This window comes from Onychomys torridus, chromosome 7 (assembly GCF_903995425.1).
Source record: "Onychomys torridus chromosome 7, mOncTor1.1, whole genome shotgun sequence".
NCBI lineage: Eukaryota > Metazoa > Chordata > Mammalia > Rodentia > Cricetidae > Onychomys > Onychomys torridus.
In genome coordinates, this window is record NC_050449.1 from 10,416,351 (window position 1) to 10,432,602 (window position 16,252).

At 47.4% G+C, this 16,252-nt stretch overlaps 2 protein-coding genes across 2 annotated transcripts in view; both read right to left on the reverse strand.

The window, feature by feature from the left end:
* Positions 1-483: 483 nt before the first annotated feature.
* Positions 484-3,877, reverse strand: Fut4 (fucosyltransferase 4). The gene has a single exon (XM_036193321.1). The coding sequence runs from the start codon at positions 3,477-3,479 to the stop codon at positions 2,178-2,180; it is 1,302 nt and encodes a 433-aa protein (XP_036049214.1). The 5' UTR covers positions 3,480-3,877; the 3' UTR covers positions 484-2,177.
* Positions 3,878-3,975: 98 nt separating this feature from the next.
* Positions 3,976-16,252, reverse strand: part of C7H11orf97 (chromosome 7 C11orf97 homolog) — a 24,442-nt gene continuing 12,165 nt past the window's right edge. The window contains exons 3-4 of the mRNA XM_036192369.1: positions 10,472-10,597; positions 3,976-4,010 (exon numbers count right to left, since the gene is read on the reverse strand). Coding sequence (XP_036048262.1) covers positions 3,976-4,010; positions 10,472-10,597 — 161 coding nt within the window. The remainder of the gene's footprint in view (positions 4,011-10,471; positions 10,598-16,252) is intronic.

Here is a 16,252-nt window from a genome sequence, read left to right on the forward strand (position 1 = left end):
TGACTAGCCTTCCTTTTTTCAGATTGGTTCTGTAATAGATCTTGATGTTTAATTTCAAGAAATGTAATATGCATATGAGGGCATCCTAAAATCACTGCAAAGAAAGAAGGAAATATGCTTACAGATACATATATATTTAACCGCTGCCCGATACATGGGAGGCATCATCACTTCCTTGCTACAGTCGATCTCCTCCATACTCCACAAAAAGATGGACTCTACGCTCAGGGTCATTCCTTGGCCCAGTGTTCCCCCAGCTGGAAGGCAAAGCTGACCAGATCACCAAACCCTAAACTGGCTCCCACTGCCCAGTGTAGATCCTCGACAATACTGAGACCCCTGGCAGTATTTCATCGATACTCATTCTAAAAACAGAATTTTTAAGCTGGATGTGGTGATGGACACCTTTAATCCTAGCCCTCCAGAGGCAGAGGTTGGTGGATCTCTGAGTTCAAGGGCAGTCTGGTCTACAAAGAGTTCCAGGACTACACAGAGAAACCCTGTCTTGAAAACCCCAAACAAAGAAAACCCGGAACATTTGTTATGCTTTGCTGGGTGGCTGGTGTTCTTTAATTGCAGTTCTGCCCACACTGTAACACTTGGAGGAGGAAATGTTATTCACAGCTTTTAATAACCCCCTTTATGGAAGGGAGAGAAGAGAAGCACCTGGGCCTAAGTGAGCTTTGCAAGCTTAAAAGTAACAAAAGCTCATGGACATGAACCTGATCTAAGACTCAGACAACAGTCCTAACCGAACAGGGGCAGAACTCTGGATAAGATATTAATCTTGGACCCTGCCCATAACAGTGACTGGCGGTCCTAGCATAATAGCATAGCATGAGGCCTTCTGATTTATGAACGGTGATTTTTTTTTTTTTTTTTACTAAAATCCCTATTCATTGTGGCAGTGGTAGATTGCAGAAGCCCCAGGAGGAGGCACTTCCTTACACCTTTGTGTGCTTTCCTGGGAACTTAAGCTCAGTGTTTGGCAGGAGCAGGCACACCCTGACGTCTGTTGAACCTGGAAAGTCAATGAGAGTATTTTCAAGACTGGTCCCACAGCACAGGCTCAAAGGCACCAAAACCAGTGTACTGAGATGCAGATTCAGAGGGGAACCTGCTGATTTTAGCACTTAACAAAGAACGGACAATTAATTTGAAGGCATTAGTTCAGTTCCATTAACAACAACAACAAAGGACAGAAACAAAACCACCATATACAGACACCACAAAAGTAGCTTTGTTTTCCTCTTGCACAAACCCATAGTCGATCAAAGTCTCTTTTACTGTCCTCTCTGCACAGCAGTGCCAACACTGCCGAAGAACTAACACTCCAGTTTAAATCTCAGGCCCAGGAGACTTGTGGAATAACGTGGGCACAACGTCGTTTATATCTCTTCCTTTGTAAACACTGGTTAGGAAAAGGACCAGAAGATTATGTGTGCTTTTTCATATCTGTATTTTCAATGTTTTCTTAATTCAGGTTACAGGAAAATAGACAGACAGCAGAAACAATTAGATGATCATTCACATTGTAAAGGGACTTGCCATTTATTTCCATTAAATACTGCACTCCCTTAGGGCCCTGAATTTGAGGTGTCGCTTAAATGCAGCTTTTCAGGAATAAGTTTCTAGTGAGAGGTGAGGTGGCCCCATATCTTCATCTTGATTTTCCACTAAGGATAATCTTGCTTCTTGTTCTACTCACAGGCTGGGACACACGTAGCTGGTGAAGGAAATCAATGGCTTTTCTTTTCCACGATCAGAGGGTTTTAGGAATCCAACCATCAAAGAAAAACCCACTATCTCACACCCACCTGCTTTCAGAAACAGTAGTCTGCTCCTCATTGGTCCAAGCAACCAAGGGGCAGAGAACAAATACATCTAAGATTTAGAGGCCACATGGACCCCCATTAAGGCCCGTGACCAGAAGGAAAGGCCACTTCTTCACATGCGTGGTAGGTAAGGAAGGGTCTCTTTCCTCGCCCAGACACCACTGCCCCATAACAGAGAACCAGCTCAGCTCTCCGTAAAAAGTCACAAGGACCTGAGAATTTTCCCATCCCATCCTTGTGCTAAATAATATTAATTGGTAATTCATCTTTTTCCCATCAAGCAAAATTGGGTATTTACAAAACTCAGCCAAGGAGAGGCAGTCAGTTCACAGGACAGTGGCCTCAACGCTCAAACCAGCCTGCCAGGTTGTGGATGCTCTTGGGCTGGTCCCCAGAGGTCTGCACAGCTTGGCATGCCCGGCACCATGGCTCATCCCAGAAAGAGGTAATGTGCACCGCATAGCTCCGACGCCAGTGGAAGTAGCGGCGATAGACAGCCAGGTTTCGGTCAAGAAAGAGCAGGTAGGCAGCCAGTGAGGCAGCACTGGGGAAGTCATCCACATGGATGAAGGAGCCACGAGGCACGAAGCGCTCATAGTTGGCCCGGTCAGGACCTAGCACCACTGGCACGGCCCCGGCCAGGAAGGCATTCCGCCACAGCTTCTCGGTAATGTAATCCACGTGCTGTGAGTTCTCGAAGGCCAGGTAAAACTTGTAGCGGGCCACAGTGTGCAGCAGCCCGCTGGCAGGCACTGGTTGCCCGGGTCCCGCCTGACCAAACACATGCACAGACACGTGCCGGCTCAGCTGGTGGTAGTAACGGACCCGGGCCTGGCGCTCATCCCAGTGGCTCACAACCCAGGCCACCAGACCCCGCTTGCGGGCCAGCGGAGGACCCAGGCCTGGCGGCTGGTCAGCTGGGTGGTTCCTGGGGTAGAGGAAGCCATAGGGCACGAAGATATCCGAGTCGGCACGGTAGGACAGCGTCCAATTGAAAAGGTTCTTAGCTAAGCCCCGCAGCCCAGGGGAGTGTGAGGGCGATTCGAAGTTCATCCACACCCAGCGCTGACCCGGGGGTCTAGAGCCTGTGGTCTCCAGGGCTTCCCTTGCTAGCATCGCCGCTCCCTCCTGGTCGTCGAACACGCGTAGCTCTAGAGCCTCGTCCGTGCGCACTTGAGCGCCCCAGGGCGGGGGCCAGTCGGGGGGTCCCTTCACCAGGTCACGGTGGTGGAAAAGCACTGCCTGAGCCTCCCCGTAGGCCGCGCGGTCGGTGAGCAAGCGGCAGCCGCTGATGTTGAAGCGCAGGCTGCAATCAGGGGGAGGCCTGGAGTGGCCGCCGCGCCCCCTAAAGGGTTCCCACCAGAGCAGCACGCCCACCGGGCGCGGCGGGACTGGGGACGCCCAGGGCATCGGCGGCAGCTGTCTCCAGCAGATGCAGGCGGTCAACGCAGTGCACAGCAGCCCTGCTGCAGCCATCGCAGAGGAGCTCCGGGGTAATCCCCAGCCTCCGCGCGGTGCGCGTCGCCTGACTCCCGGCGTCCCCATGCAGAGCCCAGGAGAGGCCGCCTCGGCTCGCCACGCGTCCACGGACCGCGAGGGGCGGCACCGGCTCTCATACTGCCGCTCGCAGCCGGCCGGGGCCATGGAGGGGGCGGGCGAGGCATCCGCAGGCCCGCGGGCGGTGCTGTGCTCCGCCCAGGTCCAGGGAGAGGTGAGCGGGGCCGACAGCCTGGCCTGGCGCCACCCTGTCCCTCCCAGACACTTCGCCCCTAGACCTGCGGGGCCTGGCTCGGGGCGTTTCCTGCTGCGCCTGCGCTGGTTCTGCGGTGCAGCCGGGACTCCTGGGCTCCTGGACTGCTGCTCCCCGATGGAGCCTAACCCGGAGTCGCGGTCTCTCGGTGCGCGTCCGCTGTCCCCGCGCCTAGGTGGTCTGAGTCCTCGCCTTTCAGAGTAGTGGACTCGAGAGCTCCCCAGAAGTCTCAAGTGGGTGGTGTGGTGGTAGGGGGAGGGATGCGATTCCACTGCAGAACTCAGAGCAGAATCAGCTTCCTTCCGTATTGCCCTGTGCCGGGCCAGTGACGCCCCGAGCGAGGGGTGGGGGTATGGGGGAGGGAGGGAAGGAGGGGGGTGGACTCAAGCCCTAGATCAGCTGAAATGTAGTCCAGACCTGTGGGCCTGCGAAATAGGCCAGTAGTGGAGTCAGACACCAGCCAGGGAGGGCAGTGTGACAGGTCCCAAGAACATTCCAAAAGGTGCTAGTGGGTCCATCACAGGACAGAAGGCAAAAGTGTTAGAATCTGAGTTAGGGAAATAAATTCTTTTCTTGATTCCCCAGCAAAAAAGAAAAAAGAAAAAGGATTTGTAGGAGTTTATTTCACTGAAACGGATCATACATGTGACTTTATCCAGTAAGGCAATAATCTAAGTTTGCTTCGGTTTCTCCACCCCATATATTTACAGTCTGATTCTTTTTTTTTTTTTTTAAGATTTGTTTTATTTTATGTGTACGGATGTTTTACCTGTGTGTGTACTATATGCATGCCTGGTGGAGGTCAGAAGAGAGCATCGGATCCCCATGATTGTGAGCCACCATATGATACTCTGTAAGAGCAACGAGCACTCTTAAGCAGTGAGCCATCCATCTCTTCAGCATCCCCCCAACAGTTAGATTTCTGAACATGAGTATTCAAATGTAAGGATGACACGTAAGATCTTTTCTGTTTATTTGTTTGTTTGTTTGTTTGTTTTGTTTTTCGAGACAGGGTTTCTCTGTGTAGTTTTGATGCCTGTCCTAGATCTTGCTCTGTAGACCAGGCTGGCCTCGAACTCACAGAGAGTGCTGGGATTAAAAGTGTGTGCTACCACTGCCCGGGGAGGGGACACATAAGAACTTTTAAATATAAACAGACAAGTCACAAACAGGTGTGTGGAACACACTTTCACATGGATATATCCCCAATTTAACTAATTCTAAATTGAGATGTTTTCAGATTTTCACAAGAAATTTGATGCCTACTAATGTGAGTGTGGCTGAGTGCCTTTTATATAATCCTTGAGTTACGTAACTTCTATCATGAGTCTCGGATACACACTGGGTTACCCTGCCACACACGATGGCTGCCCAACAGCATTCCTTTTACTGCAGAGCTGAGGATGAATAAACTGAATAACCGCCGAGGCCCTGTGTTTCGAGAACATTCTACTCTTAGCTGAGTGAATGAGGATCACTATTTTTAAGCACTTAAGAAACAATTTCTACTCCCAGGAAGGTAAGGCAGAATACTTGGGACTCTAAGATGATGAATCAGATGAATGTTCTTGTGCCCCAGTGAAGGCTGTGTCAATCTGTCACATGTATCCAGGCTATCACAACCAGGCATCCACATCTGCAGTCACTTGGGGAGCTTAGCCCCTGTGACTTTCTGGGCTAGACCCTCTCTAATTACGTTACTCAGCCTTTATTAGGTGGAATTCTGAAAGTGGGGGTGGGGAGCTGCCTTAAGGCAAGAAGGCAATTTTGAGAAAAGTTTTAGTAGATCCCGCTGTGCTGCTCACAGCTCCAGCCTAAGTGTGGTATCCATATAAGTTCAGGAGAACCTGTTGGCAGCACAGCCCTTCTCATCAGTACAGGAAATACACCCAGATTTGCCATTTGGGTGCAGTTTCATTGATTTGTTTTAATTTTTAAATGTTTATTACATTTTCATTCATTTATTTTTCTTGTTTTTTTTTTTTTTTTCCTGGACCGGAGGACTGAACCCAGGGCCTTGTGCTTGCTAGGCAAGCGCTCTGCCACTGAGCTAAATCCCCAACTCTTCTTCATTCATTTATTTTGTGTGTGTGCAGGGCAAGGGATGCTTGAATACCATCGCATGCGCAGGGAGATCAGAGGACAAGGCAGCAATGGAGTCTCTCCTTCCACCACATGGGTCCTGGGAAATCAAGAATGGAAAGTAGGCTGGGCGTTAGTGGCACATGCCTTTAATCCCAGCACTCTGGAGGCAGAGGCAGGCAGATCTCTGTGAGTTCGAGGCCAGCCTGGTCTACAAAGCGAGTTCCAGGAAAGGCGCAAAGCTACACAGAGAAACCCTGTCTCAAAAAACCAACTCCCCCCCCAAAAAAAAGGAATGGAATGTAGAAGCTTCTAGAAGTGTCTTCTGGTGGCTCTTGTGCCAACACTCAGCAACGCAGTGGGAACGCCTACAGTTTAGACTCACCTGTCTAGTAGTTTTCTCTTCCCACTTTATAGTGTTTCTAGGGCAATGTTTTAATAAAAAAAAATGAAATAAAAAATGCAGTTCAAGAATTTTTATTTGAAAATAGAAGTTTCAGTAATTTCCCACTATTTTTGTTTGAGTCGGGGCCTCTTATAGCGCAGGCTGTCCTTGAGCTGACCATGGAGCTAGACGCCAGCCTTTGTATTTGTGATTTTCCTGCCTTCCCTTCCTAGATCCCGGGATTGCAGGCATGAACCACTAGCCCTGGCTTGCTTTGGGCATTTAACACGAGAGCTGTAAAGACACGTGGTAGCAAAGGGGTGTGTTGATTCTTCTTTTTGCCACGGACAGTTGGGAGGGAAGGGATCACTGAGATGAGGGAAGAGGCCCACTGGAATAATTAGGAACAGTTAATGTGAGGGGAAAAGAGCTGAGATGTTTGTGCAGCTGTGTGTCCAACCTGGAGGCAAGAAAGTGACATGAGATTCAAATTTGAAAGTGAATTTTTCGTCATATGTGGGGGTAAGTATACAGACATAGGAGTTCCTGATAAACTGGCCTGATCACACACGTAGGCTCTGGTGAACAGGTGTGTTGGTTAAGGAAATACAACAAGCTTTTCCCTTTAGATCTTCTTTTTTATATTTCCAGAAAATCATTATGTCATCAGCATAGGATGAGTTGAGTGACACACAGCAGAGGAGAAGGGAGGGTTCAACAAGAATGCTGTGAGAACATGCATCTGCCCCTTTAGACCAGATCCCACAGCCGGAAGAGTCAGGCCACGCCTCGTGCAGCTTCTGGAAGAGGATTGAGAAGTAGTCTGCAATATGACTTGACAGCTTTCAATTCAGTCTCTTGCTCTTCCGTGCTCTTGTTCACATATGCTATATTGAATAAAACCATGTCTCCAGGTGAAGCTTTCCAGTAGTACTCCCCCATCCCCAAACTCATAAAAGTCTGATATTTATTTTGTTGCTTTCCATAGAGGCTCCTCTGGCTGCCTCTATCATCCTCTCCTGACAGTGTCCCTTCCCTCCCCTCTCTCAATGAAGCTCTTCTCTAGACTTTCTGTTTGCATTTTTTTTTTTTTTTTTTTTGAGATGAGGTTTCAGTGCATAGCCTGGCTGTCCTGGCTCTGTAGACCAGGCTGGTCTTGAACTCACAGAGATTCCCCTGCCTCTGCCTCCTGAGTGCCAGGATTAAAGGTGAGCGCCACCACCATGGGCTACTCTCCAGGTTTTAAACGGAAACCTTTCTCTCCTTGTATGATGCCATCACATATATCCCCATATCCTGCACTGCTTCTGTCTAATGCCCTTCCTGCCACCTTGATGCCTGCTTGTGGCCTGGAAGTCATTTCTCCTAATGAACAGCGTCTTCTGAAGAGAATTACGTGTCTGCTGCCTTTCCAGGCCAACCACCGCCATTCTTCTGTCTCTTTATCCAACAGAAACTACTGCTGGAATTCAAATGTGAATAAGAGAAGGCCTGAACTGGCAATGGCTGTGAGGATAAGGAAGGGTGTTAGAGAAGGTACCTAAGTGGTACTCTGGGAAGATGCTTACTGAGAAGACTTTCTAGATGCCCACGTATACCTGTCCAGTGTAAATTACCCCGTGCCTGTGCCCACGTGTGTGCTGTTCCATGGGGGAGGGCATGGTGACTGCTTCAGTCATAACTCCATCCACAGCACCAAACCAATCCCCTAGCAGCTGTCATCACCTCAGTGACCACCCACTGAATGGACAAATGGATGAGTGGGGGCCCTTAGTGTGTTGCTGAAATTATCTGTCAGCATCTGTCGTTCCCTATGAGAAAGTGACTGTGGGAACGGCTTACTGTGACCTTAAGACACCCCACAAGCTTTCAGTGGAAAATGATAGGCATGTGTTAATTAGAATTCAAACTCAGGTCACTAAGTTTGATGTAGCCCAGACCAAATGTACGTTCATACAGCAATGACCAGGGGGATGTGGACTCCTTAAAACCTTCTCAAGATGGAAGAGCTAGAAAGGACCCCATCTAAATTTCATGAAATTGAAATGGGTAGAAAGTAGTTCCTTCAAAGATAATGTGAAGAGGAATGGATGTTAGTCGGGCAAAAATGTCTCTTCCCATATGTAAGAGATTTTACTAGGAGAAGAGGCTGGGCTAAATGAGCTCTCAGTCTCCTTGGGAATCATCCTGATTCAGTAACAAGGCGCACTTTGTACAGTTAGAAGTCTCCTGGTTTTCACAGAACACTGCTCAGGGGTAGTCAGCTCTCAATTGTCTACATGAAGATAACAACCAGGTCAGTTATAGAGGAAGGGCTTTTGGATGCTGGGTTTGTATAGAGAGACTCTTCCTAACCCATGGGCCAATGGTCAAGTGGTAGAAATCAATTTACAATACACAAAGGCTGCCTCTTTGCCTCCAGTTTTATATAGGACCGGGATCCATGGGAAAGGAGTCAGCACAAATGTAATTCCTAAGTTCAAACAAATTCTTTTGTTCTTCTTCCATGGAAATTGGTCATTTGACTTTCCTGTTTGTTTTTGTTTTGTATTTTGAGGCAGGGTCCCATGAAGCCCAGGCTGGCCTCAATTCATTGGGCAGCCAAAGCTGATTCTCCTGCCTCCACCTCCAAGTGCGGGGGGTGGGGGGTGGGGGGGATAGGGGGGTGGGGGAGTGGTTACAGGTGTGTGCCACTATGCCCCATCAGGAGGTCACTTGAACTAAGACCACGCCAGTTCTTCCTAAGTCTGCCTTAGTATCACTTACCAGAGAAAAGTGGCATTTCATGTGGAAGCCTCAGAACATGTTCTAATGGTCTCAGTCTGTCCCTAAACTCTATGAGAATCGGGCTGCTCTCAAAGGCGTTGAGTTTTTGGTTGGGTGTAAGGTTTCTGGTGCTGAATGTGGACCTCTGAAATGTACTTACAGTTGCTTTCCTGAAGAGAGAAAGAGGCAGTTCAAAGTCCAGTTTTATGTTAGTGATTATGTTAGTAAGTTATGTGCTTATCCTAAAGGGGAAGGGCCCATGAGCAGGTGAGGCAGGAAAGGCAAACAGGTTGTTTCCATGTCTGGCACTTTTTTATCTGCCTAACTGGGAAAGAACAATTAGTTAAAAGTTGTTAGGAATTGCTTAGGATGAACATCAACCCACAATTTACTCTCCTCTGCCCTGTTATATTCTCTGTTGAAGTTGGTGGAGGTTGTGTGTGTGCTTATATGTGTGTATGATGTGCATGTGTGTGCACATGTGAGTGTGTGGTGTGGTGTGTGTGTGAGTGTGTGTGTGTGTGTGTGTGTGTGTGTGTGCGCGCACACACACACGTACGTAGATGTGCATATGAGAGGTCAAAGGACACCCTACGTACAGGTCTTTGTTTTCCACCTTGTTTGATCTTTTGTTCCCTACTTCATATATACATCAGGCCAGCTGACCTGTAAGGCTTCCAGGATTCCTCTGTCTACCATCTTGAATCATGCATACTGGGATTACAGATGGCATGCTATTTTATTTGGCTCTGCATAGGTCCTGTAATCCTACATAGAAATCTGAACTTTGCATACTTGAGTAGCAGGCTCTTATCCACTGAGCCATCTAGTCTCTGCCCCATTAAATTCTCGATAGAAAAATAAAATGAACACATGTGCTTTTCTTTTTTGTTCAAATGAACCATTTCACTAACTGCAAGTTGTAAAGAGAGAGATCCTAAAATAATCTTTAAAAAGAAAGAAAGGAAAGGAAAAGAAAAGAAAGGACACCCGTGCTTGGCTTCTGTGTGCTGCTATTTTTCCACCCAGGGTCACCTCCCAGTTGTAGACTGATGTTCAGGACTCAAGACTCATGGACCAGCTAATGTCCCTACACTGTCTGCACATTGCTCCCATGTCAAGACCCGTCTCCTTTCCATATTCTGCTGCAGATGTTGTGACGAATGGACACTGTGACAGTAAGGAGTAGGAAATGCTCCTCTCTAAGCTTATGTCTTCTGAAGAGTACACTGTGCAGGTGACGCATGCGCCTAGAGTAAGGAGAAGCTAAGGCGAAATTTTGCCTGGGCAGGAGACTTGCCCAGGCCTCCCTCATTCCCTCACCTCCCTTCATCACCTTTAGAAGGAAGGGATGCCCAAGATGCCTCCCTTAGAGCCTGGCTGCTGCTTACAAGAAACTCTTGTGCATAAGAAGTAAAGAAAAGAGTCAGGTGTGTGAGTCTAGACATGAACTTCTCTGGTGTATGTAGAGGTGTGCTTCTTAGCTGAACTGCGTGAGTCCCAGGTTACAAAGCAGATAAGTCAAATGTGACCTGACAGAAGCAAGGCAGGGAGGCTGGCTTTGAGCTGAGGGTCCTCATGGTGTGCCATTTGTTTGCAAGCTGAGCTGTCCCCTCAGGGCACCTGTGGGAGTCAAGGGAACAGGGGTCTTACTTCTCAGCCCTCCATGCCTTGAATAGTACTTGGCTTGTGGGAGTGAACTGTTTCTGCTCTGCTGTCCTGGTATCATGCCTCCCACCGGGAGATTCCTTTTAATGCTCCAAATTCCATCCAGGGCCACTGTGAACATTTTAAAAACAAGACAATGATGGTGAGTAGTGTATTTTCTTCTCAGCACAAAGTGTTTCAAAAGTACTTTCCTTTCAATTAATTGGGTAGAGGTATATTTGGCTTAATTAATCAAGCCACCCTAGACTTTTCTCATCTATTTATTCTTTAACACGTTTCATGCATCCAACTATTACTGCATGGAATTAAACCACTATATGCTGTTACATTTGTGTCTCCACACAGACATGGCAAGTCAATACAGTAACATATTGCAAAACAAGAGAATCAAGAATAAATAAAATAAATTCTGTATATTATTCAGTTTTCCATAGCTGATTCCAATTTAATTTCCTCAATAAGTGGAAATATTTCCAAAAATAAGAAAACTATTCACAAGACTGAAGAAATCTCCTAAAAGCCATGAGCCAGGTGTAGCTTAAAGTCTCCATGAAAAATCTGCGACTCACCGGCTCCTACTGTTATGGTGCCGAACACCTGGGAAATGGTGTCTGTACTGTCACCCGGTGAATGACAGGTCTGGAATCCTGAAAAGGGTGTCTGCATGTTAGCACATGTCTAAGCACTACTAATGCTGTGTGCCAAAGCTTTGTACTTGGATGCCCTCCGAATCCTACAATCAACTGTTTACATATCTCTTTAACTTCTGTGCTGGCTAGTTTTATGCTAGTGCGACACAAGCTACGATCACTGAGGAAGAGGAGCCTCACTGAGTAACTCCACCCTAGACTGGCATATGGGCAAGCCTGGGGCCATTTCCTTGATGGATGATACATGAGGGAGGGTCCAGCTCACTGTAGGAGGCGTCAAACTTGAGCAGGTGTCCCTGGGGTACATGAGAAAGCACAGAGTGAGCCAGAAGCAGAGTCCCTCCACAGCCTCTGCATTAGCCCCTGCCTTGACTTCCCTTACTGATGAAGTGTGACCTGAGAGTATTAAGATGAAATAATCCTTTCCTCCTCAGGTTGCTTTGGTCATGGACTTTATCACAGCAACAGCAATCCTCTCTAAGACAATTTAACCACAGAGAAAAGCGCAGCCGACGCTTACTGAGGTAGTGAGCTCAGGTTAGCTACCGACTTCTTGTTCTGACTTTGAGCATATAAACTGTATTGGTGAATATTCTCCACAGACCCAGGGCTCCCCATCCACAGCAGTCTCACTGACACTCTCAAGACACGTGGTGTCTCCCTAAAAGATTGCACAGTAAGAAATGCAGGAAGGAGAGCAATCTCTGGGCTCTGAGCAGAGCGGAGCTTCAGGCCCAGCTCTGCCATCATCAGCTGTGAGCCCTCACAAATGGTTTAAACTACTGTGTCTACTTCCTTAGATCTGAAACAAGGAGAATAACACCACCACGGAAGGCTCTTCTTGGATGGGGATGAGATGATATAGAGTGCTTTGTGTTCAACAAAAGGTTGCTATCACCTTCACGAGGACAGTGACTTCACTGTCCAGGTGTGGACTCTGACTCTATCTCCAGAGCTGCAGCTCAGAGGGCTTGCCAAACTGAATGCCACACCAGGGCAGTAGCTAAAGCTGCCTACCGAGATGAGTGTCATCCTTTTTCTAGGTCCTTAAAGGAAGACTTCACAATCTCTTTCTGTTGAGATCTTAAAAAACCGAAAGGGTTCTTCGTATCTGACCTAAATCTTTTCTGTTCAAGCCGGTTTCCTCTTCTGTCCTGTCTGGAGAGAGGAAAGGCTTCTCCCAGCTGCTCCCAAGAACAGATGAAAACAGCCTGTGAGAGATAGATTTGCCCTATTTCGTGGGAAACTCTGATCAGTAGAAAGCAGTTCACGCTCTGAGGTAGGGTTAGGCAGACCAGCCATGTTGAATTGGACATGAAGTGTTGCATCAACCATATTGGGCTCTGCTCCTTCTGACGCACTTACTAGAGTGCTAAAGGTCACAAGTGAATAGAAAACACTCAAAATATACAGGAAGATGCTAAGAAGTGTTAGAACCTCCAAGTGAAATACATTTGTGCATAAGTGATTACTGCTTCGGAGATGTAGGCTGATGGAAAAACTATTAACGACACTGTTTATGTGATATGGTGTTTGGGTGAAGAAGTTACCAGAGCTGAGGTGTTCAAGTGGAAAAGGAGAAGTGCTGAAGCCTTAGAGGCAGCTGCCTTTTGGGAAAGCAAGCTCCCTGTGCTCCAGGCATGCACCTTTAAGAAGGTAGCTAGAGGACAAGGACAAGGCAGGGGCAGAGCCGAAAGGCCTCAGAGCTGGCATACCTGTCTAGGGAGGGAAGAGAACAGCAGGCGTAAAACCTGTCCTAGAACCTTCTAGATTCGTTTCTCTCCTCATGTCCTTGAGTCATTTCTATCCAGAGACCTTTTTCTGTGGATTTTTATTCTAAATTTAAAAATTATAAAACATCATACCACAAGGACACTTGCTCAACTATGTTCTTAGCAGCATGTTTGTAATAGCAGAACCTGGAAACAAGCTAGATGCCCCTCAACAGAAGAATGGATAAAGAAAATGTGGTACATATACACAATGGAGTACTTCTCAGCAGAGAAAAACAATGACATCATGAAATATGCAGGCAAATCTATAGAACTAGGAAAAAAATCATCCTGAGTGAGGTAATCCAGATCCAAAAGACAAAACATGGCATGTAGCCACTCATGAGTGGATATTAGATGTAAAGCAAAGGATAACCAGACAACAACCCACAACTCCAGAGAAGCTAGGTAACAAGGAGGACCCTAAGAGGGATGCATGGATCACCCTGGGAAGGGGAAATAGATTCCATCTCCTGGATAAACTGGTTGGGGGACAGTAGAGAAGAGGGGATGGGGGATTGGGAACATGAGGGATGGGGATGGTAGAGTTGGGGGAGGGACAGAGAGGGAGAGCAACAAAAGAAAGATCTTGACAAAGGGGGCCATTATGGTGTTAGGGAGAAACCTGGTGCCAGGGAAAATCCCAGGAATCCACAAGGATGACCCCAGCTTAGACTACTAGCAATAGTCAAGAGGGTGCCTGAACTGACCTTCCCCTGTAATCAGACTGGTGATTACCCTAATTGTCATCATAGAACCTTCATCTGTAAGTGATGGAAGCAGATGCAGAGATCCACAGCCAAGCAGTGGGCCAAGCTTCAAGAGTCCAGTTGAAGAGAGGGAGGAAGGATTATATAAGCAAGGGGGGGGGTCAAGATCATGATGGGGAAACCCACAAGAGAGGTGACCCAAGCTCGTGGCAGCCCATGGACTCTAGACTAACAACTAGGGAGCCTGCATGGGACCAACCTAGGTCCTCTGCATGTGGATGACAGTTGTGTAGCTTGGTCTGTTTGTGGGGAACTCTAGCAGGGGGACCAGGACCTGTCCCTGGCACATGAGCAGGCGTTTTGGAACCTATTCTCTATGGTAGGATGCCTTGCTCAGCCTTGATGCAGTGGGGAGGAGCTTAGTCCTGCTTCAACTGGATATGCCATGCTTTGTTGACTCCCATGGGAGGCCTGCCCCTTTCAGAGGAATGGATGGGGGGTAGAAAGGAGGTGAGGTGAGTGAACGGGAGGAGAGGACAGAGGGGAAATTGTGGTTGGAATGTAAAATAAATTTTAAAAATTTGATAATAAAAAGATAAAGATAAAAATCCCCGCCCCCCAGCTGAGGATTGAACCAGGGCCTCTACCACTGAGCTAAATCCTCAAACTCTTTTTTTTGTTTGTTTGTTTGGTTTTGGTTTGGTTTTGGTTTTGGTTTGGTTTTTGGTTTTTTGAGACAGGGTTTCTCTGTGTAGCTTTGCGCCTTTCCTGGATCTCACTCTGTAGACCAGGCTGGCCTTGAACTCACAAAGATCCACCTGCCTCTGCCTCCCAAGTGCTGGGATTAAAGGCATGTGCCACCACCACCCGGCTAAAGATAAAATTTTTAAGTAGCAAAATAAAATATAATAAAAAATATAAAACAACACATGCTTTCCCCACCCCCTAGAGAGTCTAGCCAGTATCTCAGGTTGATCTCCCAGGGATGTTAAACTTTTTAGCTGTGTGCAGACTGAGTGATGAACGGAGAGGACTTGAAAGGCCAGTTTTGAGCCATGTCTCCCATATTTCCCTGTGTAAACATGTTCAGAGATTTGACCAGGGGAAGGAAAACTTCAAGAGATTTGATTTCTGCTCAGTGATTCCCAGGATCTTGACCTGCTAGCTGGTATGTAACGAACCCCTTATACATTATAGATACAAGAATCTACAGGACTTTTGGGGGGAGGGGATCAAACCCAGCACCTGTGCATTCTAGGCAAGTGCTCTACCACTGAGTTGTATCCCAGCCCCTTTTCTGGTTCTGATTCTTCTTTTATTTTTTTAAAAGAATTATTTATTTTTATTTTATATGCATTGGTATTTCGCATGCATGTATGTCTGTTAGGGTGACAGATTCCCTGGAACTGGAGTCATAGACAGTCATGAGCCACCATGTAGGTGCTGGGAATTGAACCAGGGTCCTCTAGGAGAGCAGCCAGTGCTCTTAACTGCTGAGCCATCTCTCCAGTCCACCCTTTCTGGTTCTTTAAGACAAGGTCTAATATAATCCAAGCTGGCCTCAAGCTCTGTGTAGCCAAGGATGACTTTGAACCCCTGCTTATTCCTGCTTCCACTCAGGTATTTGGATTGCAGGCATGGGCCTGACTTTTGAATGCTGACAGCTGGTTCTGATAAAGTATATACTATGGAGAAAAATAGAATATTTGAAGGGTGAACTTGGCATATGGCCAATGGTTTGAGATCTTGATCCAAACTAAGCCTTATTAGATGTAGGCTACAGCTGCCTGCAGAGGGAGGGAATTTAGGACTGGCCCTGTCACTTAGTGGACACTGATGCAGGGGAAGGAGTAAGCTGGCCAGGTGTGGTGGGGTCAGGTGGGAGGAATTTTGTTCTAGACGTGCTGATCCTGAGTACTTAAGGGCCACCCGGGAGAGAGTCTGCCTAGAGACGCTAACGTCAAGTGTGTTCTAGTAAGGTCACAGCGGAGGAACTCCGGGAGAGCGAGGGGCAAGACTAGAAGACGGTGGGTCATCCTGGCAAACCTGAATATTGGGCAAAGCGGGGGAGGGTACCATGAGTTCTTAAGGAACAACAACAACAACGGGTGTTCCAGGGAGAAAGCTGGGACAGCTTAGAGTCACAGACCCTGGGGAAGAAGCAGTAGGCACATTAAACTCTGAGTCAGTGAGGAGTGGCCCAAACCCCACTGGTCATGGCTGTGTGTCACCAGACACCATCCTGAGTGGAAAGTCAATGGGTTTGGGACAGACTTGAATTTAGAGTGTGATTCTGCCACTTACTGCATAATTTGGAACAACCCAAAAATCTTTCAGGACCCAGTGATCAGGAGAATGTGACTTACTCTAGTGTTTGCTTGTTTCAGGTTTTTTTTTTTTTTTTTTAAGGTAGATATTCTGTAGTCCAGGATGGCCTTGAACTTGTGATATAGCCAAAGACGACCTTCAATTCCTGATCCTCCTGCCTCTACCTCCCAAGTGAAAGATTTAATCGTAAACAGTGAAAAGACACTGTAGAAGTTGGAGTGTGGCTGACATGATCCATCTTGTGGACCATCTGTTCATGTGTCCAGAACAGACTGAGGAGACCACAGTGGAGTCTGAGACAGCCTT

Excerpts from the sequence above, each read along its gene's own strand:
- Fut4 (XM_036193321.1), bottom strand. The coding sequence starts at position 3,479 with ATGGCCCCGGCCGGCTGCGAGCGGCAGTATGAGAGCCGGTGCCGCCCC.